Source organism: Staurois parvus, unplaced genomic scaffold (assembly GCF_062004578.1).
Source record: "Staurois parvus isolate SC_StPar_1 unplaced genomic scaffold, SC_StPar_1.0 ptg001387l, whole genome shotgun sequence".
Taxonomy (NCBI): Eukaryota; Metazoa; Chordata; class Amphibia; order Anura; family Ranidae; genus Staurois; species Staurois parvus.
The window spans coordinates 134,282-160,750 of record NW_028319183.1 but is presented as its reverse complement, the minus strand read 5'-3'; the positions used below and the strand labels follow the sequence as shown (position 1 = coordinate 160,750).

Below are 26,469 nucleotides of genomic sequence, written 5' to 3'. Positions count from 1 at the left end.
GAATGCGGGGTCAGGGGAGAGCGGATATAGTGAATGCGGGGTCCGGGGAGAGCGGATATAGTGAATGCGGGGTCCGGGGAGAGCGGATACAGTGAATGCGGGGTCAGGGGAGAGCGGATATAGTGAATGCAGGGTCAGGGGAGAGCAGATATAGTGAATGCGGGGTCCGGGGAGACCGGATATAGTGCATGCGGGGTCCGGGGAGACCAGATATAGTGCATGCGGGGTCCGGGGAGACCAGATATAGTGAATACGGGGTCCGGGAGACCAGATATAGTGAATGCGGGGTCCGGGGAGACCAGATATAGTGAATGCAGGGTCTGGGGAGACCAGATATAGTGAATGCAGGGTCCGAGGAGACCAGATATAGTGAATGCAGGGTCCGGGGAGAGCGGATATAGTGAATGCAGGGTCCGGGAGACCAGATATAGTGAATGCGGGGTCCGGGGAGACCAGATATAGTGAATGCAGGGTCCGGGGAGACCAGATATAGTGAATGCAGGGTCCGGGGAGACCAGATATAGTGAATGCGGGGTCCGGGGAGACCAGATATAGTGAATGCAGGGTCCGGGGAGACCAGATATAGTGAATGCAGGGTCCGGGGAGACCAGATATAGTGAATGCGGAGTCCTGGGTTTAATATCACTTTAAGCAGAGAAATGGCCTGCATGTGATGAGAAATCCTTTGCTCCCCTGGATACATCGCACAGCAGCCACACTGTCATTTGTTTTTACTTGAAAGATGACAACAGACTGGGAATTTGCTCCAGTTTCCATGAAGCAGCCCCAGATATTCTAGGAATATAAAACAAGGCTGTGGTTTCTATCTCCCAATCTGAATCATTATATAATAAAGCAAAGCCTGTGCACAGGGAGTGGTGATACTGCAGCTCGGCACCACACCTCGAGGACGTTTATACTTCCAGGCTGCGCTCGAGATGCGCCCACTACACAGCCGTGCTTCCAGAGGACTCCACACACCCTGCAGTGTGAACACAGCCCTAATCAATCCACGCTTTGTGGGATGATTCATGTTCTGGTTTAAGAGATGCTTAATCTTCACCCTGAGCACTGCAAGCATGAAATCTGCTCCACTTAGTCCAACTTTAATGCAAATGCGTTGCTTCACTACTTGCCAGAATTGAGCAGAGGTGGCGGATGTGGAGCATGGCTGCAACCACTGGATTATGCGACCCCCCCCCCGCTGTAACAACTGGCTCTTTGCAGCTGTCTAGGTCCTCTCCAGCAATGGTTCCCCTGATGCCCAACATCTGTAGATGGCGTATCAATCAGTTAGATTAGGTATTCTCTCCAAGTTCTGGTATTCTTACCCAAGACAAGCGGCACTGAATGTTCCCACACGCACGGCTCACAACCTCCATAGCCAAACTTGTACACTGATCAGCCATAACATTATGACCACCCACCTGATATTGAGAACCCCCCTCTTTTGCTACCAAAACAGCCCAGACCCATCTCAGCATGGCCTCCACTAGACCTCTGAAGGTACGCTGTGGTATTCGGCACCAAGACGTCAGTAGCAGATCCTTTAAAGTCCTGTAAGTTGGGAGGTGGGGGCCTCCATGAATTGGACTTATTTTTCCAGCACATCCCACAGATGCTCAATTAGATTGAGATCTGGAGAAGTTGGAGCCCAAGTCAACACCTTGAACTCATTGTTGTGTTGCTCAAACCATTCTTGAACCTTTTTTGTAATGTGGCAGGGAGCATTATCCTGCGGGAAGAGGCCACTGCCATCAGGGAATACAGTTTCTTTGAAGGGGTGTACATGGGAAGCCGCTTACTATGGAGGCACTGGATGAAGAGGAGTTAGAAGCGCCAGAGGGGGACCACAGAAGAGGAGGATCGGGGCTGCTATGTGCAAAACCATTACAGAGCAGGTAAGTATAACATGTTTGTTATTTTTGTAAAAAAAAAAAAAAAACCTTTAGGGCCAGTTCATGCCACAAAAACGCACGTCAGATCTGTTCTGGATGCATTTCTGCACGCGCGTTTTTAGTGCGTTTCTGCACACGTTCTGGAGCGTTTTTGATGCTCTCCTGCAGGAGTCTCCAAACTTTCTAAACATAGGGCCAGTTTACTGTCCATCAGACCTTCAAGGGGCCAGATTGTGGCCATTGGGATTAGAAATTGTCCCAGCATCAGTGGGAGTAAACAACGCATCTTTGGTATTAGGGGGAGGAATAGCACCCCTTCATTGGTGTCAGTGAGAGAAATAGTGCCCCATCATTGGTGTCAGTGAGAGGAATAGTGCCCCATTGTTGGTGTCAGTGGCAGGAATAGTGCCCCATCATTGGTGTCAGTGGGAGGAATAGTGCCCCATCATTGGTGTCAGTGAGAGGAATAGTGCCCCATTGTTGGTGTCAGTGGCAGGAATAGTGCCCTATCATTGGTGTCAGTTTGAGGGATAGTGTCCTATTGTTGTCACTGGGGGGGAAATAGTGCCCCATCGTTGGTGTCGGTGGCAGGAAGAGTGTCCCATCGTTGGTGTCGGTAGCAGGAAGAGTGCCCCATTGTTGGTGTCGGTGGCAGGAAGAGTGCCCCATTGTTGGTGTCGGTGGCAGGAATAGTGCCCTATCATTGGTGTCAGTTTGAGGGATAGTGTCCTATTGTTGTCACTGGGGGGGGAAATAGTGCCCCATTGTTGGTGTTGGTGGCAGGAATAGGGCCCCATCGTTGGTGTCGGTGGCAGGAAGAGTGCCCCATTGTTGGTGTCGGTGGCAGGAATAGTACCCCATCCTTGGTGTCGGTGGCAGGAATAGTACCCCATCCTTGGTGTCGGTGGCAGGAATAGTGCCCCATTGTTGGTGTCAATGGGAAAAATAGTGCCTCATTGTTGACGCCAGTAGCAGTAATTATGCTCCATTGTTGGTGGAGGAAAGGAACAGTGTCTTGTATCAGTGGAAGGAAAAGTGCCCCGAGGGCCAGATAAACGCAAGCAAAGGTCCACAGTTTAGAGACCACTGCTCTTCTGGATGCATTCCAGATGCTATTTTTTTTCACTGTACTGGGGTCCGGAATGTTTTTGATTTTATAATTAAATTTTCATTTTACCACATTTGACTACTGTTCTGTGCAGGAAAAAAAAGCAGCATGTTGTACTTTTTTTCTGGAACTGAAAAGTACTAAAACGCACTGCACTGGTGTGAACTATGCCATTGGAACCCATATATCCTACTTTCCATGCATTTCTGATGCAGAAAAAAAGCACTTAACTGCATGTGGTGTGAGCAGGGCCCTTAGGAACACTTTAAATGGTAACGTCAATAAAAGTGTAGTTCTTTACCAAAAATGACGTACAGTACATACAAATACTGCAGATGTCGCAAGTTTAACTAGACTTACCTTGCAATCTGATTAACAAATGGTTGCATTTCAAGAGGGTCATAGGCCCGAGCAAAGGCCCAACACACATAGCAGGCAGCGTCCCGGACAGCTGAACCCACGCTACACGCACCGCGCTTCTCATCATAAACCAACGCCCTCAGTATGACAGGGACAACTGCAAGATAGAGAAATGAGGTCAGTTTAAAAACCTAAAACAATAAAAAAAAAAGCTAAATAATGTTAGCAAATTCAAATATCCAGATGAAGTGCTAATTGTTGAAATATGATTGGTTACTAAGTAAATGGTGACCCTGGATGATGGCTGAACCAGAATGGCACCAAGCATCTGGAAAGAAAAGCATTGTCAGGGGGAGTATTGTGATCTCTGGTTGAGGTAATAAATACCCAAAGTGTTACACGCTGACAGTACTTAGCATGGACCGAGCGCTCAGACTGTAATTTGGGTGCGGCCAACACAATTGGCGAGAATGACAGGTGGTGTCGCCTGTCAAGCTATAAAAATGCCAGCAAGGTAATGCAGCTGTGGCCTGTTTACAGCCTGGCCAGCTGTATTGTTACAATTCAGGTGGAAGGGGGGGGGGGGGGTAAAACTGTGGTTCAGCACCTGGTTTGTACACCCTCCCCTGGCTGTTACCACCACTACAGAGTCAGCAAAGAAGGCTCTCTGGGTTTAATAGGGAAAATAAAAATAAGTTTGTGTCCTGTGACTGGTTTAAATATACACAGGAAGAGCTGCTGCTTCAGGGTTGGATAGAGATGACTGAGATGATATCTGGGAGGTCCTCTTTACCTGACTGGTATCCACCAGGGATCATTTAATACAATATAAATTCCTTCATCTGATTTACTTTACTCCACATTAGCCAGGATATATACATGAACCAATCCTCTTCTTTCTGGTGCAGCACTCAAACGTCTATTTCCCAAAGACAACGTCTGGATATGACGCTGAGCACGTGCACTCAACTTCTTTGGTGGACCATGGCGAGGCCTGTTCTGAGTGGAACCTCTCCTGTTACACCGCTGTATGGTCTTGGCCATCGTGCTGCAACTCAGTTTCAGGGTCTGGGCAATCGCCTTATAGCCTACACCAGGGGTGGGCAAACTACGGCTCTCCAGCTGTTGTGGAACTACATTGCCCATGAGGCATTGCAAAGACCGGAAGTTACAAGCATGACTCCTATGACTTGCAGAGGCATGATGGAACCTGTAGTCCTGCAACAACAGCTGGAGAGCTGCAGTTTGCCCACCCCTGGCCTAGGCCATCTTTATGTAGAGCAACAATTCTTTTTTCAGATCCTCAGAGAGTTCTTTGCCATGAGGTGCCATGTTGAACTGCCAGTGACCAGTATGAGAGAGTGAGAGCGATAACACCAAATTTAACACACCTGCTCCCCATTCACACCTGAGACCTTGTAACACTAAGGAGTCACATGACACCGGGGGGGGGGGGGCAAATGGCTAATTGGGCCCAATTTGGACATTGTAACTTAGGGGAGGAGTCACTTTTGTTGCCAGCGGTTTAGACATTAATGGCGGTGTGTGGAGTTATTTTGAGGGGACAGCAAATTTCCATGTTATACAAACTGTACACTGACTACGTCACATTGTAGCAAAGTGTAATTTCTTCAGTGTTGTCACATGAAAAGTTATCATAAAATATTTACAAAAATGTGAGGGATGGACTCAATTCTGGGAGATATTGTATATATACAGGTGAAACTCGAAAAATTAGAATATGGTGCAAAAGTTCATTTATTTCAGTGCAGCAAGTTAAAAGGTGAAACTAATATATGAGACTCATTACATGTAAAGCAAGATAGTTCAAGCCGTGATTTGTCATCATTGTGATGATTATGGCTTACAGCTCATGAAAACCCCAAATCCACAATCTCAGAAAATGAGAATATTCCATGCAATCAATAAAACACGGATTGTACATAGAACAATATCGGACCTCTGAAAAGTAGAAGCTGCATATGTACTCAGTACTTGGTTTGGGCCCCTTTTGCAGCAATTACTGCCTCAATGCGGCGTGGCATGGAAGCTATCAGCCTGTGGCACTGCTGAGGTGTTATGGAAGATCAGGATGCTTCAATAGCGGCCATCAGTTTTTCTGCTTTGTTCAGTCTCATGTCTCTCATCTTTCTCTTGGCAATGCCCCATAGATTCTCTATGGGGTTCAGGTCAGGTGAGTTTACTGGCCAATCAAGCACAGTAATCCCACGGTCATTGAACCAGGTTTTGGTGCTTTTGGCAGTGTTGGCAGGTGCCAAGTCCTGCTGGAAAATGAAGTCAGCATCCCCATAAAGCTCGTCTGTGGAAAGAAGCATGAAGTGCTCCAAAATCTCCTGGTAGACGGCTGCGTTGACCCTGGACTTAATGGCTCCCCAAATCAACACAGACTGTGGAAACTTGGACTTCAAGCATCTTGCAGTGTGTGCCTCTCCATTCTTCCTCCATACTCGGGTCCTTCTGCCTCTCCATTCTTCTTCCATACTCGGGGTCCTTGGGCCTCTCCATTCTTCCTCCATACTCGGGGTCCTTGTGCCTCTCCATTCTTCCTCCATACTCGGGGTCCTTGTGCCTCTCCATTCTTCCTCCATACTCGGGGTCCTTGGGCCTCTCCATTCTTCCTCCATACTCAGGGTCCTTGGGCCTCTCCATTCTTCCTCCATACTCGGGGTCCTTGGGCCTCTCCATTTTTCCTCCATACTCGGGGTCCTTGGGCCTCTCCATTCTTCCTCCATACTCGGGGTCCTTGGGCCTCTCCATTCTTACTCCATACTCGGGGTCCTTGGGCCTCTCCATTCTTCCTCTATACTCTGGGTCCTTGGGCCTCTCCATTCTTCCTCCATACTCGGGGTCCTTGGGCCTCTCCATTCTTACTCCATACTCGGGGTCCTTGGGCCTCTCCATTCTTCCTCTATACTCGGGGTCCTTGGGCTTCTCCATTCTTCCTCCATACTCTGGGTCCTTGGTTTCCAAATGAGATGCAAATGTTGCTCTCATCAGAAAAGAGGACTTTGGACCACTGAGCAACAGACCAGGTCTGTTTTTCTTTAGCCCAGGTAAGACGCTTCTGACGTTTGTTGTTCAGGAGTGGCTTGACAAGAGGAATACAACATTTGAAGCCCATGTCCAGGATCCCTTCCACATAACTTTCTATTAATGTGACTTGATACAGCACTTTGGAAACATCCAACTTCATTTGCAATTCCCTTTTGAGGCTTTCCCTCTTTATGGAGGGTGTCAATGATGGTGTCAGGTCAGCAGTCTTTCCCATGATTGTGATTCCTACTGAACCAGACTGAGAGACCATTTAAAGGCTCAGGAACCCTTTGCAGGTGTTATGGCTTAATTATCTGATTAGAGTGGGACACTTTGAGCCGAGAATATTCCACCTTTTCACAATATTCTCATTTTCTGAGATTGTGGATTTGGGGTTTTCATGAGCTGTAAGCCATAATCATCACAATGATGACAAATCACGGCTTGAACTATCTTGCTTTGCATGTAATGAGCCTATCTCATATATTAGTTTCACCTTTTAAGTTCCATAACTGAAATAAATGAACTTATGCACGATATTCTAATTTTTCGAGTTTCACCTGTATATATATATATATATATATATATATATATATATATATATATACATACACACACATGAGGAGCTGTATCATTTTTCAGGGAAGCTAGCATTGAAATAAATGCTATCACTGAAAAGCGCAGATTTCCCAGTTACCACAAGCCTGTTGTAGCAGACGGCGGTCCCCGGGGCCCATAGATACAGTACGCATGTATGTAATGGCACCATTGTCATGAACAATAGTACGGTGTGATTCAACCTGCAGCTCTATTCAGCTTCTAGATTATCTTCTGAATTCCTGCACGGCTGTTCTAAGCTCTCGCAGGCTGCACACAATGCAAACACTTGTCGCTTCTGCTCGCAGCACCTTGGGACTTCCTCTTGGCAAGAATAATAAGACACACATGTAATAACAGAGAGCCTACGCAAGCTCCTCTCCTAGCAGCAAGCCATTTCATACTCATTCATGGCCTACAGTAATGTATAGCCTGTGGGCACAACTGAAGCTCAACAACTGAAAAGCTCATTTCCCAGGGGATGTTCTCAGGCTGGCTTAGCTCCTGGCTTCCGAACAATGACCTTATAGAGGGGAAAAAGGAACAGCAGCTCACCTTACTGGTTTGTGGAGCGGTAGGAGAGGTCCAGCGTGCCAGCAGTGGCACAACTCAACCTTGAGCGGCTGAGAAGAGGGCTCTTTTCCAAAACTAGAGGAGGGGGTGTGAGAAGAAAGCCCAGCAACGAAGATGTCATTATTTTGCTGAAGGGAGAAGGGGACTAATCTCACATTATTCACTTCAGTTCCGGAAGGTTTTACCCGCTTAATGATCAGGCCATATTTTGCTATTTAGCACTGTGCTGCTTTAAAGCGGAGTTCCACTCGCCCTGTCAAAAAATAAAAGTCAGCAGCTACAAAAACTGTAGCTGCTGACTTTTAAAAAACAGGTACTTACCTGTCCCTCGGTCCCGTGGTGTGTCCCCTGCAGCCCATTTCAACGGCAGTCCTGTATTCTAGAAGGCCGACATCTTCAGTGTGGGCACCCGGCTGCGACTGCTTGCGGCTTCACAGCCGGGTACCCACTGCGCATGCGCGAGTAGCAACACGTTTCATGAATGGTCCTGTAGTCTGCTGAGATCTGTCACATGTCCCAAAAGACTACAGGGAGGGAGAGGGGGAGGACACCTTCCGTTTCCGATCGCCTAGGCCAGGGGTAGGCAACCTGCGGCTCTCTAGCTGTTGTGGAACTACATTTCCCATGAGGCATTGCAAAGATTACAAAACTGATAGTTACAGCTATGACTTGCAGAGGCATGATGGAACTAGTCTTGCGGCTCTCAGGTTGCCTACCCCTGGCCTAGGCGATCGGACCGGAAGTGGGAGCGGGTACCTGTTAAATTCGGGTACCCGCCCCTCAAAGGTGGCAATCCTTAATGGGGAGCAGAGTGGGGGGGGGGTTGGGGGATAGTCCTTAAAACGGAATTTCCCCTTTTGGGTGGAGCTCCGCTTTAACTGGTAATTGCACAGTCATCCAACACTGTACCCAAAAGATCTAATAAAAAAAGTTTTTGAAAAAATCAAGTTTCTTCATCAATTTAGGGCAGAATGTACTCTGCTACATCTTTGATGAAAAAAAATAATAAGTGTATATTGGTTGGTTTGCGTGAAAGTTATAGCGTCTACAAACTATGGTACTTATACTGGATTTTTTTTATACTACTAATGGCGATGATCAGCGATTTATAGTGAGACGGCAATGGTGCGCTGGGCAATCTGACACTGGGTGGGAACTGACACTAATATCATCAGTGACACTAATACAGTGATCAGTGCTAATACTAAACACGGTCACTGTACTGACACTGGCTGGGAAGGGGTTAACATGTCCGAGTAATCAAGGGGTTAAGTGTGTGCACTAATTTGTGCTGCATTTTACTAAAAGTCTCTATTTCTTCTCCTTGCTTTGCAGGGAGAAGAAACAGAAATTGTTCCATCTGTGTTGATTGGACGCAGCCGATCAGCAGGTCCCGGCCAGGGATTATTGGCTGAGACTTAGTGACAAACTCCCATTGTGTACAATCACAGCGGAAATTGGCGGGCGGGGGCCCGCACGTCGCACCCTGTACCTGGAAGAGACCAGCAGCATACAGGTACGTCACTGTGCTTGTATGGGCCACCTATCTGCGGTACATTGCTGGCGGGCGGTCCTGAAGTGGTTATAGTACTTTTAAAACACTCAATGCTTCATAGCTAAAGAGAACCTGTTAAGAATGAGCCTGGAAATGCCATTTCTCAATATACTCTGCCTGCGTTGCAGACTCTCCTTTGCTTCTCTGCTTGGCAGATGATGAAACTCCTGATGAAGTCACATGTCGTGACGTAACGCGTAGGGTACGCCGATGTTGTCAAGCCGTAAATCGGAAGTGTACGTACCGCCATTTTGAATGAGGGATCCAAGTCATTCCATTCATGAAATACACTGTATAAAGAGTATTTAATTCTGTAGTGTCCCAGGTGGACACTTACAAATGTGAGCGCATTTTAACATTATTTTAATAAAAGTTTAATACATTTTGGATATACTTCACTATATGGAGCCTTTTTTAATTTATCCGTGGAATGTTTTGGAGCTTACATGTGCTGAATGAGGTGAAGAGCTTTTGTACCAACATACCCTCCCGGGTTAAAGGGAAAGGCGCAGTTTGACCTGAATATTCAGGTCAAACCAGAAAATGATGAAATGCCTGTTTTGGCCTTTGGAATACTTTTTTGGTGAAGGATCTTCAATAAAAATTATTGAAACAGAAATGCCATTGCTGATTTGCATCTGAAGGAACAAGCTCCAGCTGCCATCCTCATCCTTAGTGATGAAGGATGAGGCTGAGAGCCTCAGGGCTTCCATCATGAACCTGTGACCAGACGTTCTAGTATTTTGATATTCATGATCACTGGTGGAGAGCAGACTGAGGAAATGCTTCCTCCTGTGTGCAGCAAACTGATGACGTCACCTTGGCCCAGGCAAAGTCACTGGCTGGAGATTATGAGCAGGTTTTAATGATAAAAGGTGGAGCTTTTCTGAAAAATGATCCTGTTGCTGTATAGCGTGGCACGTCTGGCATTTTACCATGAACCACATCATCAGGCTATGTATGCTGGGATTTGTAGTTCCTCTGAATCAACCAAGTCCTAGGTTGTTCCGTGAGCTGGGGCAGTATTCCTTATAGTGGAGGAACCTGTTTGCCTGGTCTCATTGTCATGCATAGAGGGTGGAATGTGCCCCAACCGCCAGCACACAAGAATCATACCCTCAAACTAAGGCTTTTCGGCAGAAGTATTTTACTCTTTGTTATTTTTCCTTTTCCTTACCAATGTTACATTTCATATTTATACACTAAAAATTGTTCCAAAAGCAGACCTTCACCCCATGGCATACATGGATCAGTAAGTCGAAAGAAAAAACTGACCCAACTCCCACATCCACACATTGGATGTGGATGGGGGAAGCCTCACCACTGTGCCATTGTATTCCGACTTCCCTACTGTCATGAATACACAGATCAGTGCTGCAGTCTGCCTGCAGAACTGATTGAGCGTAAAAATACCAACAGGGCGGTTGAACAGAAGTCGACCGATGAATCAACTTCTGTTCAAACATGGTAGTCAAACATGGATCGAAATTCAGCCGGATCAGCAGGGTGCAAATTTCGATTCACGTATGGCCAGCTTAAAGGGTAACTCCACTTTCGTGGGGAAACAAAAGGCAAATAAAAACAAATAATAATATCGTGTATACAATTGCGCACTTATTATATTCTAATTAAATGTTATTAAAAAATAACCTTTCCTTTTCAATCTGCAGAGCTGCAATTTTCTGTAAAATGCAATATGGCAACCAGGAGGCGTTCTGTGAACAGATGATATACAGAACACCCCCCTAAAAATGTAATTTCCTGCTGGTGTGATTGGCTCACTGATTTTCCCAGAAGTCTGCACTAAGATACGTCAGATTTTGGGCATCCCCTGCAACAACAATGTAATTTTCTGGTGAGATACTTCCAAAAGGAAATCATGTCCTTAGGGATGCAGACCCTGCCAATTTCCTCATTAGATCCCTGCAGGCGCAGCAGCTGATTGATAATGATAAAGTCGCTCCCATGGACATTCACTCTGCAGATGGACACAAACAAACAGCTATTCCTTCAGAATAACAAACGGTAAGAATCTGCAACAAATTTTGTTAAAATCCCTGCAATCAGGGGCATCCCGAGGCAGGTGTGGGGGGTGCGGCCCTCACCGGGTGACACTGGACCCGCTCCACAAAAAGGTAAGTTGTAATGCAAGCCGACGATCCCCGTAGGATGGATCGGATCTGCGGATTGAGCATAATGGATCGGAGTCCGATACATTATGCTCAATCCGCAGATCCGATCCATCCTGCGGGGATTGTCAGCTTGCTTTACAACTTACCTTTTCGTGGAGCGGGTCCGGTGTCACCCGACGATCCCCGCAGGATAGATGGGATCTGCGGATTGGGGAGCATAATGGATCGGACTCCGATCCATTATGCTCAATCTGCAGATCCGAACCACCCTGCTTGGATCATCGGCATGCAACCTATATGGGGTGACAACGGACCCGCTCCACGAAAAGGTAAGTTGTAAAGAAAGCTGACGATCCCCGTAGGATGGATCGGATCTGTGGATTGGGGAGCATAATGGATCGGAGTCCAATCCATTATGCTCAATCCGCAGATCCGATCCATCCTGCGGCGATCGTCAGAGGGGGTGTCACCAGGTGTTATCGCACCGGGTGACACCAACCCTAGGGATGCCCCTGCTTGCAATGTACATAGATCACCTAGAGGGGAGGTTTTTTTCTCTCAACAGAAGTGGAGTTACCCTTTAAATGACATCTTGTTCTGGCTGGTTTCTTCCCCACTCCCTCTCTTACCAATGGATTTTAGTTTTTTTTTTTTTTTCACGTGAACTTAAAGCGGAACAATACTCACCTCAGCTCCTGTGATGAAGTGTCCTGGAGCTCCCTAGGTGGCCGGCTTCTGGGTCTTAAACACTGGCTGCTGTCATTGGGCGGGTGGAGATTATGTCAACGCAATGCATGCGCGGAAGTTCAACCAGATTCGGCACTGCCGAAATTGTACACGTGTGCGGCTTCCCTGTACAATGAATGTGTGACTAATCGATACTGCAAGCTATTACACGCTATTTGTAGATCTAACTCCGAAGGGAGCCATTTGTTCTAAATGCGTCAACACTTGCCACTACAAGCAGCAATTAAAAATGGACAATTTTAGTAGTGCTACTAAAAATCACCAGTGTGCACAGCCTTAAAAAAAAAATCATGTAAAATACATTATAACATATTAAAAAATAATTCCAGGTGTGGTATACTTTTTATTGCTCTAGCCTGGACCTATGTGACTGTGTATGTGACATACCTGGCTGTTGCCCCTGGAAGCTGGAAATAACTCAAGTCGACACCGCTACTACACTGCTACTCCAGTGATCTCTACTTCTTACCTGGTCCTGTGCGGAACAGTTGGTCTGACGCATTGTGAACCCAGGAGGTTGGCTGCTCAGCACAGGCGCCATTCAGTGAATGCTTTGCATTTTCTGAATGAATGCAAAGCGTTCTCTGACTGGACGAGGTCGAGAGGCGGCATGGTGAAGTCACTCTCCACCTTGTCTTTTCAGACTAGGCTTTCCACTCATCCCCTGAGGAAGTCATGTGACCATGACGGCACGCGTAGGGTGGAGCCAGGTAACGCTTTTGGTAACTAAACCCAGAATTGACACGGGAGAGGCGGCCCCCGCTGTTTTAATGAAATGCTTTGTTAACATTTTTGTATGCGAGTACAATTTTAACTGTAATAAGTGGAATTACTATATACTACATTATGAGGGGTCCCTGTGTATTGTGAGATTGTTTACAGAGCAAACGAAGGCACAAGTCAGATTTCTTAAACCTCAAAATTACTACCACTGATATGACCATAAGGAGAGTACCATCAATAACAGGTTGGATTGAGGGACAGGCGCACTCTGATCTGATTTTGCGCAGGTCCACAGTTGGGAGTTGAGCGCACAGGCACAATGGTGGTGGGAGTTATTTTTAGTTTTGTTAGTTTTATTTCAGCAATTCCTTTCATTCAAGTATTAAAGAGGATCTTAAAGTGATATAGTTACATAGTTAGTCTGGCTGAAAAAGGATAAAAGTCCATCCAGTTCAACAATTAAAAAAAAAAAAGTTATAATCCTACACCCACAGTTGATCCAGAAGAAGGCAAAAAACCCATATAAAAGGCTGATTTATTTTGAAACAACAAACGTGTTATACTTACCTGCTCTGTGCAGTGGTTTTGCACAGAGCAGCCCAAATCCTGCTCTTCATGGTGTCCCCCCCCCCCCCCCGCAGCGCTCCTGGCCCCTCCCTCGATCCTGAGCCGATGCTCTGCATGTCCACTCATACACAGAGTACGGCTCGGCCCCACACCCTGCTCTTTCTTCATCGACTCACTGGCTGTGACTGACAGTAGCGGGAGTCCATGGCTCATCCATCTCAGCCAATGAGGAGGGAGAGACCCTGGAGTGCTGCTGCTTTTGTATACATTTCTGGATTGAGATGGGGCTCAGGTAAGTACTGGGGGCACAGAATGCATAAACCCTCTGTGTGAAGCATCCTCCCCAAATACTTATCTGAGCCCCATCATGACCAAGCGATGTGCTCAAGAGCCTCAGCTCTCCGAGGAATCTCCCTCCTCACTGGCTGAGACAGGTCATTGGCTCTCATGCTGTCATTCAAGAAGCCGCTGCTGTCAATCACAGCCAATGAGAAAAAAGGGAGTGGGGCCGAGCCGCGGCTCTTTGTGTAAATGGACATGTGGAGCAACAGCTTGGGAGCAAGCCTGCTCGTGTGCCCCCATAACAAGCTGCTAGCTTTGGGGGCACTGCTCTGTCCCTCTTCCCAGGGCAGATCTCAATCTGAGTAGAAGTGGGAGCAGGTATCCAATCAAAACTATGTATCTGCTCCCCCTCAAAAAAATAAAGTGCCCAGAGAGGAGGGGGGGGGGGTGAGGAGGCAGAAAAGCAAAACTTCCTCCTTTTAGGTGAAGTTCCGCTTTAAGAAAAATCTGTTTTTCTTTTTTTGAGCCGTATTCTGTGCATATTACACATTCTGCCTTCTGAGCGGGCAGACGGAACGTCAAGAATGTTCTGCGTTTTCTAGGTATTTGTATACGAAAGAATGCAATTTGTACACAAACATACATAAATCAATATATGGGCCACTTCATACAAGATATGTGACTTCTGCAGGTATCCAGAGCTGTACTGAGATACTTGTCTTTTCATTCCCTTTCCTGAGGAGTACAATTACCTAATAAGTAATTTCAGTGGTGACATATTTCACTCACCAGTAACGGTAGAGAGGACTGAGGCAAAGCTCCATGGGAAACTCACAAGCAAATTATCATCTCCAAAATGGACTTCTAGGTGAAGGCTGGACTATGGCCTCCCCTTCAGTCTTGCACAGGTGTACCGGCTCCTCCCCTCCAGTCTTGTACGGGTGTACCAGCTCCTCCTCTTCAGTCTTGCAAGGGTGTACCGGCACCCCCCCCTCAGTCTTACACGGGTGTACCGGCTCCTCCCCTTCAGTCTTGCATGGGTGTACCAGCTCCTCCCCTTCAGTCTTGCATGGGTGTACCAGCTCCTCCCCTTCAGTCTTGCATGGGTGTACCAGCTCCTCCCCTTCAGTCTTGCATGGGTGTACCAGCTCCTCCCCTTCAGTCTTCCACGGGTGTATCAGCTCCTCCCCTTCAGTCTTGCACAGGTGTACCGGCTCCTCCCCTCCAGTCTTGCACAGGTGTACCGGCTCCTCCCCTCCAGTCTTGCACAGGTGTACCGGCTCCTCCCCTCCAGTCTTGCACAGGTGTACCGGCTCCTCCCCTCCAGTCTTGCACAGGTGTACCGGCTCCTCCCCTTCAGTCTTGCACAGGTGTACTGACTCCACCCCTCCAGTCTTGCACAAGTGTACCGGCTCCTCCCCTTCAGTCTTGCACAGGTGTACCGGCTCCTTCCCTTCAGTCTGGCACTGGTGTACTGGCTCCTCTCCTTGACTGAAACGGCTTACTCTGATTTCACTGCACACTGTGAGCTTCTCACCATGTGCATTAGAAGCTGCAGCAAGTCCCTCCTCATTTCTTGGCTGGGGGACATCCAGCATTGTCTACTCCTTTCCTCCCCATCCTGCTATTCCTAGCCTGCCCCTTTTATTCACAGGATTTCCGTTCTTTTAATCATGGAAGCTCAGCATCAGATGTGGGTGTTACCTAGGAAAGTCTGTATGCAGCCTGCCTAGGAACTCCCACTCCTCCAGACTGAGATCAACTTATCGAGGTACTTTGATATTTGCATAACTCCTCCCAAGAGTCAGCGCCCTGCTTGCATTAGTTCTCCTAAAGTGTATATTTACCCCAAGACCCCTCCCCTTTCACACAGGGCAGCCTCGGATTAAATCAGCAGGGGATCTGTCCGCTGATTCCCTGCTGATTGGAGAAGAATGGACGGATGACACCCACTCTGCTCTATTGTCAGCTGGGTGTAAATGGACTCCACTGTGCCTTTTTCTTTTTCCATTAAGATCAGTTTGGAGGTAGGCAGGTGTAACCACCAGTCCACAGGGCTAAATGGAGAGTTCGAACAGGTCTGCCTAAGTATTAATTTTTTTCTATGTGTTTGTTCACATATGTGTATTTTATAACTCATAGTCTCTATCATTTTCATGTACTTCTTCTATCTGAAGTACCTGATTGATCCTGCCTGTCACCTTTCTTCCTTGTTCTAAAGTGACCACACAAAGCACAGAAGCTGATCTGTGTTGGTGTGGTCAGTTTCCATCCTTTGGCTAGCCATTCAGAAGTAAAGGACACTGTGCAGACATACAGCATGCCTGTATTGGGTAGTGTGTTCAGCCTCCACGCTCCCCAACCAATCACAACCTGCCTCTGGCACCCCCCCCCAATCACAGTTTGCCTCTTGAACAGGCCCCCTGCTCTAGCACAATCTGCATCCTGTCTCAGGTCCCTCCCTCTCATGTAGTGCATTACTGGCAGGATCACCAGGTGAAAGTAAAGGAAAAAAGCCTGAAAAAGAAAATGTCCAAGGCAGGTCATAGATGATGCAATTTTAAATTATTTATTTTATTATAATTTTTTTTTAAAGAAAGTTGCTTGTTGCAGTGTTGATGGAGAAATGCCTCTCGTGGTGGAGCTATTGTGTTCTCCTATATACTATATAGGAGAACACAATAGCTGCTGGCAATAATTGCATGTAAAATACAACATGCTGGTTGTACCCAAGTCGATCGATGGATTTGCAACTGTGTGATGGGGAGCCTCAGGATTCGCTATCTATCAGGATCCTGAGACTCCCCATCACACAGCTGCCTAATGAGTGTATGAGCTGCGCCTTGGCCGCCTCTCCTACCTGGAGTCTCTCAGGTGTCCTTGACCGCTTCGGGCCCCAATGTCTGGCGCTTCTACTGGAACCGGTGCCGCTTGCACTTATTGGCGATAAGGGTCGTATATTCACACCACAGTCATGGGCTCCTGATGGGCAGGAGTGAAAGCCTCTGTTCTGAAAAAGCATTCCAAATGTTCTTCCTGTTTGCTTTGTGGCAAGTGTAGGTGACCGTCCGATATTACAGATCGCAGGATTTGTGGGATAAAGAGGAGATGGTACCGTTTTCAGCAGAGTGAGGAGGAAAGTGGAGTCATCTATACAGTATACCTACCCCGGTTAAAAGGGAAATGTGGTATTTGACCTCTGCAATTTGGGTCATAAAAGGAGGTGAGAGTATATATGTATGTCTCTGGTGGAGGAGTACCTATAGGAATATATGTGGATATAAGCAATAAAGAGCACCTGTGAAAAAAATATTTTTTCTTGTGGTTACCTATGGGTTTCCCTTTGTATCCCAAACAATTCTTCTGGCAGTTATGGCTACAATCTTTCTTGGTCTACCTGACCTTGGGTTGGTATCAAGAGATCCCCGAAATTTCCACTTCTTAACAGTACTGATTGGCATTTAAGGCTTTGGACATATTTTTATGTCCTTTTCCATCCTTATAAAGTTCCATTACCTTGTTACGCAGGACTTTTGACAGTTCTTTTCTGATCCCCATGGCCTAGTACTTCCACATAAGAGCTAACAAACTCATTGACATACACTGACACTAATTGCAATTTAAAAAGCCACAGATGTGGGACTTTAACCTCTGATTGGCATGTTAACCCGTGTGTGTCACCTTGTGTGTCTGTACCAAGGTCCAACATTCCAGGGTATGTAAACCTTTGATCTGGGCCATTTAAGTGATTTCTGTTATCATTATGATTTAAAAAGAAGCCAAACAACTATTTGATAATAAATAGTTTCATATGATCATCATCCTTCAATAAAAGAGCATTTTTTGGCATGATCAGTCATATTTTCAATATCAATGCCAAAATTGCACAATTTCTGCCACGGTATGCAAACATTTGAGCACAACTGTATCTGCTGCTTTCTATACCATACCTCTGCTGTGCAGAGAGATAGAAAGCAGCATGTCCATGCTGACAGCAGAAAGATCTGTGTTGTTTATACACAGATCTCTCAGCTTCGCCGATGATCACCGAGTCCCAGCAGGGACCAGGTGATTGACATCCTCAGGAGCCAACAGCAGCACAGGTAGGGTGGTGCGCGCCCTTGCCCGGAATTTAAATATCACATATTTACATGATTTTGCCCAGGGAGGTCGCCCTGTAGCAGTACATCTGCTATGGAGAGGCGGGCAAGTGGTTACAGAAGCCAGGGTCCTTGTTCAAGCATTTCCTGTTTTAGGGTGACAACGCTCTATCCTTGTTTCCCAATTACATAGTTAGTCTGGATAAAAAAAAAGACACAAGTCCATCCAGTTCAACCAATAACCAATTGCGCTCCCATATTGTGACCCTCTCACATAATCCCAGATACAGACTACAAGCGGCCATGCTGACACATTGCATAGGCATGGTCAATCTTTATCGCTACTAGAAAGGTCAAGAGCAGTAATGGAAGGCTGACACTGGAATGAGTACATGTAGATGGGGAACGGCTGAAAGAGGCTGGAAGAAATCAGCAGCACTGGGATGGGAAAATGGTAAAAACAGGATTAGTTTTAAAGAAATGGCCCTTAATATGATGCACGGTGCTTTAACAAGCTGTCATCCAGTTAGGGTTTACATCTACTTCACTCGTAGTTACTCTCATAAAATATCTTACATAGAGGATAGAGGAAGTCATAAAAGGAATCAACCCAGGTCATGTCAAGCCTTTGAATAGTAAATGGATCCATAATGTTTACTTGTCTGTCTGTATAGTTCAGTGGTTGACAACTTATAAGCTAAAAGGGGCCCCAAAATGCGGCCCCTGACATCACCCAGGGGCCACACGTAATGGTCAATATGGGACAGACTAAAACATTTAATGTGAAAATGGCTTAATGTAGCTTAACGTGTAATAAACTGCCTAAATCTCAATCAATTGACTTGAAACTTTGCACATCCCACGTTCTCAACATCCCAAACATGTCCTAGAAGTTTCATAGATTTCAGCCTTCCACAAAGAAAATGGGGGACATTAAGCTTTTTTTTTGGGGAGCTTAATGTAGCTTAACGTACAAAAAAGAGCCTAGATGTCGACCAATTTCCCCCAAACTTCACACAATAGAAGACTATCAATGGAAACATATTCTGAAAATTTCAGGTCATTTGGTAAATCACTCCAAAAGTTATTCAGATTAAGCTATATTTTACAGTGCTAAAACATTTAATGTGAACAGCCTAATGTAAAAAGAGCTTAACGTACCATAATGTGCCTAAATCTCAATCAATTAACTTGAAACTTTGCACAGCCCAAGTTCTCAACATCCCAAACATGTTCTAGAAGTTTCATAGATTTCAGCCTTCCACAAAGAAAATGGGGGACATGAAGTTTGTTTTTTGGGGAGTTTAATGTGGCTTAACGTACAAAAAAAGAGCTTAGATGTTGACAAATTTCCCCCAAACTTCACACAATAGAAGTCTCTATCTATGGCAACATATTCTGAAACTTTCAGATCATTTGGTAAATCACACCAAAAGTTATTCACATTAAGCTATATTTTACAGTGCTAAAACATTTAATGTGAATAGCTTAATGTAAAAATAGCTTAACGTACCATAATGTGCCTAATTGAAAAGGGGCTGTGACGTTAAAGACCTGAGTCAAAGAAGAAAAATGAGATTTGGACCTCTGCAGAAAGAAAGTATTAACAACCGGACCTCCATGAATTTTAATTCAGTACCCGTGATGTAGATTCTTGTATTTTGTGAAGTTTGGGGGAAATTGGTCAACATCTAAGCTCTTTTTTGTACGTTAAGCTACATTAAGCTCCCCAAAAAAACAAGCTTAATGTCCCCCATTTTCTTTGTGGAAGTCTAAAATCTACTAAACTTCTAGGACATGTTTGGGATGCTGAGAACTTGGGCTGTGCAAAGTTTCAAGTCAATTGATTGAGGTTTAGGCACATTATGGTACGGTAAGCTTTTTTCACATTAAGCTATTCACATTAAATGTTTTAGTCTGTCCCGGTCAATATTGAGAGGATTGTCAGGATCTGGAGACCTAATAGAGGAAATGAGGGTGTGGACATGCTACGTTTCTGGCTAGGGATATGCTGCAGAAGGCAATACGAAACTGGGAAAATGTTACACGAGGCTTGTAGGGATCAATGTTGTTACCCTAATCAATGTTCCCACTACAGATACTTGGTAAAGTTGATCCAGGGAATATACGACTGCAATCAGGAAGGAATTTGTTCCCCTGCAGGAGCAAATTGGATCGCGCTTTGCTGGTTTTTTTTTTGCCTTCCTCTGGATCAGCTGTGGGTGTAGGATTATAACTTTTTTTTTTGGTTGAACTGGATGGACTTTTGTCTTTTTTTCAGCCAGACTAACTATGTAACTATATACAGACTGCTGTGGTCTGAGGGCCACACATCATATACCAAAGAGGCCTCAGGACACAGGTTGGGCACCAGGGGTATAAATCTTTATCTATTCTATCCCCCAGTCTCCATCCATTCTATGCCACTCTTATTATATCATTTGTTCACATCAGAGCGGAGGGAGATGAAATGGCACGTAATGATTCCCTATGGCACTGTACAGGAGGCCTCAACCCTTCTCCTCCTTCTGCGGCAAACTGAATGCAGATGGAGTGCCGCACAAAAGAAAAAAATGCTGCGTACCAGCAGTAGTACAGGGGTGAATCAGGAAACAAAGAAATCAAGTCTTTCTTTAGATTAACTGAAGAAACGACGGAACCGTGAGGAGTTAAGTAAACAGGTATTTAAACAGCCTGCAGCCTCACAATTCTCAGAGCCGGGACTGGGTGACAGTCATGAGTGCAGCTTACGGCATTCCATCTCCGCATCGAAGAGAACGCCTCGCAGCTCTAGAAAATGTCGTCAAACTTGCCCCAAGAATGTGGTTTTATGAGTGAAGATGATCGGAAGATCTTGTTCCACAGAAGACGAGTTCCACCCAAAAGTCACTTCCTCTTGGAGGATATCTCAGGCAGCTGAACCCTATTTCACTTTTTCAAGGCTGTCATGGAGCTCCATGTGCCCACAGGTGGACCAAATTCCAAGGCTGGCGAAGCCATTCTTGAATTAAACTATCTATACCGTCCCCATCGTGAAGAAAAAGTACTAGCTATTTGATGAATTGGTATGTACTTTGGAACATATTTTACTGCAGAAAAAAAAATGCTGCAAAAGCAGTCAATACAAGAAATTTGTCTTCTCCAGCCTCTTGGCAATCACCTGTTTTCATTGCCGCATTAAAGCTGATCCACCACAGAAAAATAGCCTGGCCACCCACCCCCCAGGTCAATGCTTACCCATTTTTTTTCCTTTTTGTGCTCTTTACTTAAAGTGGTTGTAAACCTCGGGGATGAAATATGAACAACGCATAACCCTCTATACCGTGTACTTGTCTCCATCCAGAGCACAAAGTGTGATTTCTGTCTACTGCCTCTGCTATTATTATGATTACTACTACAGGTACTTATATAGCGCCATCAATTTACGCCGCGCTTTACATATATATAGTACATTCACATCAGTCCCTAACCCTCAAGGGGCGTACAATCGAAGGTCCCTAATCCTCAAGGGGCGTACAATCTAAGGTCTCTAACCCTCAAGGGGTGTACAATCTAAGGTCTCTAACCCGCAAGGGGTGTACAATCTAAGGTCTCTAACCCTCAAGGGGTGTACAATCTAAGGTCTCTAACCCTCAAGGGGCGTACAATCCAAGATCCCTAACTTACATTCTTACATACACATACTAGGGACAATTTAGACATCATCCAAGTAGCCTAATAGAATGTCTTTGGAGTGTGGGAGGAAACGGGAGTACCCGGAGGAAACCCACGCAAGCACAGGGAGAACATGCAAACTCCAGGCGGGAGGTGCCATGGTTGGGATTCGCACCAACGACCCGAGTACTGCCAGGCAGAAGTGCTAACCATTTAGCCACTCTGCTGCCCAATTTAGGCAACACCTTACATATATTGTATATTCACTTCAGTCCCTAGCCCTCAAGCAGCATACAATCTAAGGTCCTTAATACAGGCCATACATGGGCCGAATTCCGAACAAATTTTCTTTTGAAAATTGGAAATTTTGTGCATTTTGTAATACAATGGTGCCACCATTGATTTCGAAATTCGACCAACCAAGCCTTTTATTTCTATATAAAAGAATTTTTGTGGCCAAGAATTTTCTTTTTTTTCCAGGTCACGGCTCATGCTCATTTCTTTTTCAATTACATTTCACGATTCTCCCATCATAGATTAGAAATTTGTTTATTTTTCAAAAAATTTCCAACATGCCCGATCACTCAAATTCTATCAGCATCAATCACTTCTGACAAGTTTACCTGACACCAAGAGATAAAAAGGTTATAGGGGAGGGACCTCCAGCACACAGCCTGTGATTGACAGCCTCAGCTCTGTTCCTGTGAGCTGTGTGAAGGTTGGTGTCTCCCTTCCATCCAATCAGCTCTCAGAGCTTTCTTTACTGAAATCTGAATTTCAGCTTTTTTTTGACAGCTCAGACAAGATTTATCAATTCTGGAATTTGAACAGATGTAGAGAAAAGTAAACTGCAGATGAACAGGTACAACTTATGTAGGGGGATTCGTTTCATCTCTGTGTATCACCGGAAGCCAGTCACTGTGTATATATAAGGATTTAAATCCACTTTAAATTACTTACTTTCCTTAGCTGTAGTAGTTACATGAATCCTCAAGCTCCGGTTCGTATAACCTGGAAATTGGGCGGTGGGCAATGAATTAGTTATCCCTGTGCCATTTAGGAACTACATGTCCCTGACATTGCACCAATACACTGTGTGCCGCATTTTATTGGTGGTCATGAGGTGTCATTACGTCTCCCCCTGAAGTCCTGAGGACTACAAGGAGGGTGTATACTTGACAGCAGGACTCCACAGGAATTGGCTGTGTGATGCTGGGTGTGCAGAAGCCCATTCAGACCTGGGATCAGCGTAGTGTGGAAGAATCACTGAAGTGAAGGTGTGAAAATGGAAGGACATCCGCAACTACTGAAAAAAAAAATTACCTGGAGTCCTGCATTAAGCAATGCAAAGTTGCTTGAATCAGGAACCACCAGGAGTCCTGGCTTCCAATCTGAGGGACAATGTCTGCATGTCTATGTTCTCATATTAATGGTGCAATACTACCTACTTCAGTATTCCTATAAGACTTGTGGGTATCTGGTTTCTACCTAACATAGGATTACGTTTGTATTTGTGTGCAGGCAGCACAAGAGTTGGAGCTTTATAATTACCAGAGTTTAAAACAACTAAAACTTACCGTAGAATTCCAGATAAAGCCTAACCTTAAAATTCCCCCCCCCCCCACACCTATACTAATTAACCCATATAAAAAAGATGTATATGCAGTACTTACAGTTGCAAGAAAAAGTATGTGAACCCCTTGGGATTACGTGGAGTTTTGCATGAATTGGGCATAAAATGTGCTCTGAACGTCATCTAAGTCACAACAATAGAAGAACACAGTCTGCTGAACATAATACTACACAAACATTAGATGTTGCCATGGTTTAATTGCACATAACATGTAAACATTCACAGTGCAGGGAGGAAAAAGTATGTGAGGCCCTAGCTTAATGACTTCTCCCAGAGCTAATTGGAGCCAGGAGTGAGCCAACCTTGACTCCAATCAGTGTGATGATATTGGATGTGTTGCTGACAGCTGTCCTGCCCTTAAAAAACACACACCTGTTTTGGGTTTACTGGTTTCAAGAAGCACTGTCTGATGTGAACCATGCCTCGCAGAAAAGAGCTCTCAGAAGACCTACGATCAAGAATTGTTGACTTGCATGAAGCTGGAAAGGGTTACTAAAGTATCTCCAAATGCCTTGATGTTCATGTGTCCACGTAAGACAGACTGTCTACAAATGGAGAAAGTTTAGCACTGTTGCTACTCTCCCTAGGCGTGGTCGTCCTGTAAAAATGACTGCAAGAGCACAGCGCAGAATGCTGCATGAGGTAAAGAAGAATCCCAGAGTGTCAGCTAAAGACCTACAGAAATCTCTGGCACATGCTAACATTTTTGTTGACACATCTACAAAAAGGAAAACATTAAACAAGAATGGAGTACATGGGAGGACACCACGGAGGAAGCCATTGCTGTCCAAAAAGAAGATTGCAGCACGTTTGAAGTTTTCAAAAGAGCACCTGGATGTTCCACAGCACTACTGGCAAAATATACTGTGGACAGATGAAACCAAGATTGAGTTGTTTGTGAAGAACACACAACACTATGTGTGGAGAAAAAAAGGCACAGCACACCAACATCAAAACCTCATCCCCACTGTAAAACATGGCGGAGGGAGCATCATGGTTTGGGGCTGCTTTGCTGCCTCAGGGCTGGACGGATTGTTGTCATTGATGGGAAAATGAATTCCAGAGTTTATCAAGACATTTTGCAGGAAAACGTACAACCATCTGTCCGACCACTGAAGCTCCGCAGAGGATGGGTGATGCAACAGGACAATGACCCAAAGCATACAAGTAATTCAACAAAATAATGGCTGCAACAGCCCAGTCAGAGTCCTGACCTCAACTCGATTGAAATGCTGTGGCATGACCTTAAGAGAGCGATTCACACCAGACATCCCAAGAATATTGCTACACAAACAGTTTTGTGAAGAGGTTTGGTTGAGGTTATTGCTGCCAAAGGAGGGTCAGCCAGTTATTAAGTCCAAAGGTTCACATACTTTTTCCTCCCTGCACTGTGAATGTTTACATGTTATGTGCAATTAAACCATGGCAACATCTAATGTTTGTGTAGTATTATGTTCAGCAGACTGTGTTCTTCTATTGTTGTGACTTAGATGAAGTTCAGAGCACATTTTATGCCCAATTCATACAAAACTCCATGTAATCCCAAGGGGTTCACATACTTTTTCTTGCAACTGTACCTATTTTCAGGCAGCTGACGAGACAAGAAAATAAGATCTACGCGTTTCACGGAAAAAAACAGCTTCTTCAGGACTTCTCTAGTCTCAAACATGTAAGCTATCATAGACTTTTATGGATTCAGAATGTTCCATGGATGCCAATAGCAGAAGAAAGGGGTGCACATCAAAGGGCCTGTAGGGGAACCTGCACCACACACCCACTGTTGGGCCTGATATATATGTAGATCTTTAAAAATGTTGCACAACTAAGGTACAATCACAAAAGGTTCAGAACAGCTGCCACCCAGTAAATATGAATTATGCCATCCATCTCCAATGGTTCCAGGTGCAACTGCTTAAAAAGAGAGGAGGGATAGCCAACAGTGTCTGCACCATGAGAGCCTATTGTGTGGATGACATCACCTCTCCCGGCTTTCACAATTGTTGTCAGACACTCTTCCCTCTCCCCTGCAGCTGCATGTGACTGGACCAGAGTGGGCCAATATCAGGAGAAAGGTGTGCACATCTAACGGCAGTCAAAAACAGGCTGCCAAGGCCCGTGGGGGAACCCGAATCCCACACTAGCTGTTGGGCCTGATATATATGTATATCTGTAAAAATGTTGCACAACTAAGGTGCAATCACAAAAGGTTCAGAACAGCTGCCAACCAGTAAATATGAATCATGCCCTCCATCCACAATGGTTCCAGGTCCAAGTGCTTAAAAAGAGAGGAGGGATAGCCAACAACGTCTGCACCCTGAGAGCCTACTGGGTAGGTGACATCACCTCTCCCGGCTTTCACATCTGTTGTCAGGCGCTCTCCCCTGCAGCTGCATGTGACTAGACCAGAGTGGGCCACTATCAGGAGAAAGGGGTGCACATCAAACGGTAGTCAAAAGCAGGCTCCCCAGGCCCATGGGGGAATCCGCACCCCACACCCGCTGTTGGGCCTGATATATATTTAGAGCTTTAAAAATGTTGCACAACTAAGGTGCAATCACAAAAGGTTCAGAACAGCTGCCAACCAGTAAATATGAATCATGCCCTCCATCCACAATGGTTCCAGGTCCAAGTGCTTAAAAAGAGAGGAGGGATAGCCAACAACGTCTGCACCATGAGAGCCTACTGTGTAGGTGACATCACCTCTCCCGGCTTTCACATCTGTTGTCAGGCACTCTCCCCTGCAGCTGCATGTGACTGGACCAGAGTGGGCTGAAAATAGGGAAGTATAGTAAATACATATTTTTTAACACAGGTCAGTTAGTACACAGTAGGTGATAGGAGTGGGGAGGAGACATTTTTAAGTCTAGTTAGGCTTTAGGCTTTTTTTTTAGTTTTGTACAGAAGTGATTTTCTCTTACTTCCTGTTCTAAAGGCCACGCGTGAAGTCTATTCAACCAGAACACAGACAACAATAGAAGCCTACACAGAATCGCTTTCCACTCTCAGCAATTTTACATGACTTCTTTTTTTAGTGCAATCTAAATATAGGCAAAAGCATCAAGGCATAAGTAGAAACAGAGATTTAAATGTGAACAAAGATCTAAACACATGCATGTGACAGGCATGCCGACTACATTATAAATGCATCATCTATTTAAAGGTATGCTGGGATTAAGCTAACGCCTCGATCGAGTGGCCAATTGGTGGACAACTCCCACTTAATGAGCAGCTATTGCTGGGGTTAAATTTAGATGTCATTAATTCTTGCAATCCACCAAGCCCAAGGAAATGTGTGGCTGGGTTTAAAACTGGCTTTCAGTCTCTAAATTCAGAAGTCATTTCAAAGTCACAAAAGGTTTTATTTGTCACAACCTCAAAGAAAAGAAACCATTTATTTGTGGAAGGTACAACAAAGCATAGCCTGTAGTGGCCTCTGGGCAGCCATCAATGAAGCACCTTCTAAGGTTGTCAGGCAACTGACCCACA

General features: G+C 45.3%; 1 protein-coding gene across 1 annotated transcript in view; it reads right to left on the bottom strand.

Annotated features, from left to right (window-relative positions):
* Positions 1 to 26,469, bottom strand: part of TBCD (tubulin folding cofactor D) — a gene marked incomplete at its 5' end in the record, with an annotated part of 278,426 nt that overhangs the window by 149,488 nt on the left and 102,469 nt on the right. Inside the window, one exon of the mRNA XM_089661798.1 lies at positions 3,367 to 3,523. Within this exon, the coding sequence (XP_089517924.1) occupies positions 3,367 to 3,523 (157 nt within the window). The remainder of the gene's footprint in view (positions 1 to 3,366; positions 3,524 to 26,469) is intronic.